Source organism: Microtus ochrogaster, chromosome 7, assembly GCF_000317375.1.
Source record: "Microtus ochrogaster isolate Prairie Vole_2 chromosome 7, MicOch1.0, whole genome shotgun sequence".
NCBI classification, from domain to species: Eukaryota; Metazoa; Chordata; class Mammalia; order Rodentia; family Cricetidae; genus Microtus; species Microtus ochrogaster.
In genome coordinates, this window is record NC_022014.1 from 29,903,685 (window position 1) to 29,907,970 (window position 4,286).

Sequence of the window (4,286 nt, forward strand, 5' to 3'; positions counted from 1 at the left end):
CACACAAGACAGGACTACTCAAGCAGTCTTTAATGAAAACTGTATGAGACGCCCCTACTCCTGCATCTTCTCAATCGTTTCTTCCTTGTATTTGCCCTTCTCTTTTCTTACTTGTCGAGACTTGGCTTTCCTTTCCAGGATCTTCTTTCGGTCTTTGTCCAGCTTTAGCCTGGTGATCACCACCTGCAGAAAACAAACAGCCTCAGACTTTAAGCAACCACCGGAGCCCAACTAAAGGTTACACTTCATTTCCATCCCCTATACCCAGAGTGGTGCAAAGTCCTACAAATCATCATTACAGAGCTGAGGCAAATGGCTGGAACTACCAGCGTACACATCCAGTCTAAGACGGGAGAGAAGCCAAAGCCAACTCCATCACAGGGTGGACACGAGGGACAAAAAGACCAAGAACTGGACACTGCATTTGTAACTTTGAAAACTGAGCTGATGGGAGGTAAAAAATGGAGTATGTTACAAATAAGAATGTTCTTGCTATTAAGAGACACCTCACCAAGACCATGTGTCTTTGATCTCCATGGACATACAAGTGACAGAGACATACACAGGAGCAAAACACATAAGAAAAAGGTGGTGTGTCACAATACTGCAACGCACTGCACTACGTGGTGGGGAAGGGAGAATGTGGTGTCACTCGTTTGAAAATTACATCTTTAGCACTAACACATAAGCCCCAAAACTCAGCATTAAGTGGTCATTGTGTATATTACCTATTGACAACCCAATTACAAATTTGGGATAACTGACATGAAAGTCTAGGACAATATCTACTCTATTCTGGTTTAGAAATTACCCGTTTGTGGGATTACCACCTCAGCTTTAGGTTGCTTTCCAACAGTAGTGGCTCAGTTCTACTGACCACGCTGAAGCTTTACCCATGTCATACTCACCCCATCGCTCACTGTAAGAACACTGACCTCAGATGGTCTCAGTGATTCCAAACTAAAAAGGCAGGGCCCACTCCTAGGGAGCCTCATAAACAAATCCTAAGTGCTGCCATTTCCCCCCAGTACCCACCTTGCTGGGGTGGATGCCCACATGGACAGTTGTGCCATTAGCCTTTTCCCGCTGCACCCGTTCAATGTAGATGACGTATTTCTTCCTGTATACTTGGACCACTTTGCCAATCTGCTGGCCTTTGTAGTGTCCCCGGACAACCTGAATGTAAATTAAAAAAACACACGATAGATAAAGGGCACGGGTTTAACAGCATAAACTAGAACATATGAACCATTTCCTCACCCCTTTCCCCGCATTGCTTTTTGTTGCCTGTTCTGAAACTCCCTCTGTAGACCAAGCTGGCCTTTAATCCACAAAGACCCACCTTTCTCTGCCTCCCAAATGCTGGGATTAAAGGCATGCACCACTGCTGCCTGGCCCCTTTTGAGATAGTTTCTCTTTGTAATAGACCTAACTGTCTTGGAGCTCATTCTGTAGAGCAGGCTGGCCTCAAACTCACAAAGATCTGCCTGACTCTGCCTCCTAGGTGCTGGGGTTAAAGCTGTGCCCCTCCAAGCCTAGCTGCACTGTTCACCCATTTTGTTTTTTTTCTTTTTTTGAGACAGGGTTTCTCTACAGGTTTGGAGTCTGTCCTGGAAGTAGTTCTTGTAGACCAGGCTGGCCTTGAACTCAGAGATCTACCTGCCTCTGACTACCGAGTGCTGGAATTAAAGGCCAACCACCACCCAGCCTGCACTGCTCACTTTTAGCAGGTCCTCATTTTTCCTTTTTGAGGCAGCCCGATTTTAGGAAGGCTCCCAAGTCACAGAGAAACCCTTTCTCAAAAAACCAAAACCAAAAAGCGTGTTTTAGGGACTGACAGATTTACCAATCACTGGTTGTAAATGATACCCATAGAAAATTTCACCCAACCTGAACTTTCCATTTACAGAGAACCAATAGACCCTCCCACACAGATTAGGACATTAGTGGGCAGAACAGTCCCAATAAGAGTTGAGGTGGGGACCCAAAAAAAAAAAAAAAACCACACTGCCTTTTAGTTCTTTCAGTGAAGCAAAGCAACTCTTCCAAACATCGAGTACAGGTACGATGAAATGAAAGACAGTGAATCTACTGGAGAATTATTCTTGTAGCCTTCTATTTGGGCGCTGAAGAGACAGTGGAGGGCTAGTAAGGAGGATTATGGAATACACCCCCCCCCATCAGTAACTGTAAAGCCCCATTAAAGTTCATCAGGGAGGGATGCTTACCTGAACTTCGTCATCCTTTCGAATGGGCATTGAGCGAACATTGTACTTCTGTCTCAGCTCTTTGGAAAGGGGGGAAGACATGATCTTCCTCCGAATGTGAGAAGGTGCATTGAAATGTCGTTTGCGGTTCTTGCTCCGGTCAGAAGTCACAAATGGATTGAACTTCATTTTGGCTTTAAAAAAATAAATAAAAAATGACCCCAACGATCCACTAATGCCTCAAGTCTCAACCGGTTCCCAAACAGCAGCAATTCCATCTCGAAAGCACAGAACACCCACTGAAGACGCCACGTTCGGACCTCGCCATCTCCAAGCTGGCTTTGGCTTTACAAGACTTTTTACCCTCACATTTACGGACTCGAGCGTGACTGTATTTTGCCCCTCCAAAGCCAACACCGGGGCTCCCCACCTGAGCCTGCAAACTAGGGCGGCCCTCGCATTGCCGAACCCCTCCAACTGGCCGGGGGTCTAACGAGCGTTACTTTCGGACTATTTAATCAACGGGATCGCCACTGCCCCCCATCCCGCAATGGCCCTGGATAATGTCGGGCCAGCAGGACAGTCTCGGGGCCCCGGGACAGAGAGCCTCGCGGCCTAGGCACGGATGGCTGCGGATTGCCCGCCACAACCCGCCTAACACTCACCGGCTGCGATCCAGCGATGGCCGCAAGAGGAAAGAGGTCTATACGCGACTTCCGGTTCTGTAAGTTGCCGAGAGATCCCGCGAGAGTCTCGGAACGAGAAGGGAGAGGAGAAGAGAACGAGAAGAGCGAGAAGAGGAAGTTAGGAATGGCGGGTCAGTGCCACTCAGCGGCTGGGAGGGGAACTGCGAGGGGTCCGGTGTCCTTCCTTGGAGGGGTGGGTGCGAGGCTCGAGGCTCCGCGGAAGGCAGTGGCCCCGAACGACCCCAGTCTCCCACTCTTGGGCGCCGGGAGTCCCCCTAATCGGGAAAGCGCAAGTCCTATTTTGCCGCCAAATGGCTCTGGGACCTTGGCCAACCGGTTACCTAGGTGACGGGAGGTCGTCCTTATAATTAGCTCCAGCCGGCCGTCCCCGTAGCTGGGTAGGTTATGACTGCCCTGGGTCTTTCTCCGAGATTGCGATCTGCCCCCATCTGGATGGTTCGCTGCTGATGCCGAGGTTCAGCTCACGCTTAAGGAAACAGACACGGGGAGGACTGTCAGTGCAGACTAGTGTACTTTAAAACTACAACTACCAAACACTTCCGCCAGCTCCCAGTTCCAGAGTTGATGGAGGCCGGGCAAGGGGGTCCGCTTCCCTGCAAATGGATTCATCGGTTTCTGTTGAATGAATAATATAGGTGTCATCCTGACAGGAGACACATATTTCGTAAGACACGGGAGCTTACTGAATTTTAGGCACACTCTTCCACGCCCTTTACATTACTAAGGACTTTATGCTGATGCGGGTGTATTGTCCTCCGTATACAGATGCGGTAACTGAGCCATAGAGCAATGGGAGGACACACAGGACCTAGGACTTACAGCAGAACCCATGAGGCTGTCTCTCTAGGCCTCCTGGAAGCTATATGGCTCCGTTTGTAGGAACCTTACGTCAAGTTGAAGAGAGAGAAACCACACCTTTGAGGGTTCAAAGTTGAGTCATGTATTTTCATGATTTTAAAATAGTTGTGCTATTAAATATTCTGTAAAGGAAGGAGCCCCAATTTTATATGTAATTGAAAAATTGGAAGCTGAGCGTGATGGTACGCACACACCTTTAATCCCAGCACTCAATGGACAGAGGCAGGCAGATCTCTGAGTTTGAGGCCACCCTGGTCTTCAAAGTGAATTTCAGTATAGTAAGGGCTACACGGGAGACCCTGTCTCAGAAAGAAAGAAAAAAGGAGAGAAAGGAAGAAAAGAAAAGAAAAAAATATAAACTGAACAAAATCCCTAGCAGTTAATCCCAGAGGCAAGCAGATCTCAGTAAATTCAAAGCCAGCCTGGTCTACAGAGTGAGTCCCAGGACAGCCAGGGCTATACTGAGAAATCCTGTTCTCAAAAACAAAATAAATAAATAAATAAATAAATAAAT

At 47.9% G+C, this 4,286-nt stretch overlaps 1 protein-coding gene and 1 long non-coding RNA gene across 3 annotated transcripts in view; one reads left to right on the forward strand and one right to left on the reverse strand.

Moving 5' to 3' along the window:
- Positions 1-13: 13 nt before the first annotated feature.
- Positions 14-2,944, reverse strand: Rpl26 (ribosomal protein L26). 2 transcript variants are annotated; one of them, XM_005349815.3, is made up of 4 exons: positions 2,873-2,944; positions 2,229-2,401; positions 1,036-1,176; positions 14-183 (listed from the first exon to the last, which is right to left on the reverse strand). In XM_005349815.3, the coding sequence occupies exons 2-4, from the start codon at positions 2,394-2,396 to the stop codon at positions 55-57; spliced, it is 438 nt and encodes a 145-aa protein (XP_005349872.1). In that variant the 5' UTR covers positions 2,397-2,401; positions 2,873-2,944; the 3' UTR covers positions 14-54. The 2 variants fall into 2 exon arrangements, with proteins under 2 accessions (XP_005349872.1, XP_026635895.1); XM_026780094.1 differs by having other exon boundaries at positions 2,638-2,876.
- Positions 2,945-2,948: 4 nt separating this feature from the next.
- The window catches only part of LOC101989262, a 4,760-nt gene continuing 3,422 nt past the window's right edge, over positions 2,949-4,286 (forward strand). The window contains exon 1 of the long non-coding RNA XR_001228961.1: positions 2,949-3,024. This is a non-coding gene — a long non-coding RNA (uncharacterized LOC101989262). The remainder of the gene's footprint in view (positions 3,025-4,286) is intronic.

Excerpts from the sequence above, each read along its gene's own strand:
- Rpl26 (XM_005349815.3), bottom strand. The coding sequence starts at position 2,396 with ATGAAGTTCAATCCATTTGTGACTTCTGACCGGAGCAAGAACCGCAAA. Across the intron at positions 1,177-2,228 it reads GAAAGGATGACGAAGTTCAG|GTTGTCCGGGGACACTACAA; the intron begins GTAAGCATCCCT and ends ATTTACATTCAG. Across the intron at positions 184-1,035 it reads TGGGCATCCACCCCAGCAAG|GTGGTGATCACCAGGCTAAA; the intron begins GTGGGTACTGGG and ends TGTTTTCTGCAG.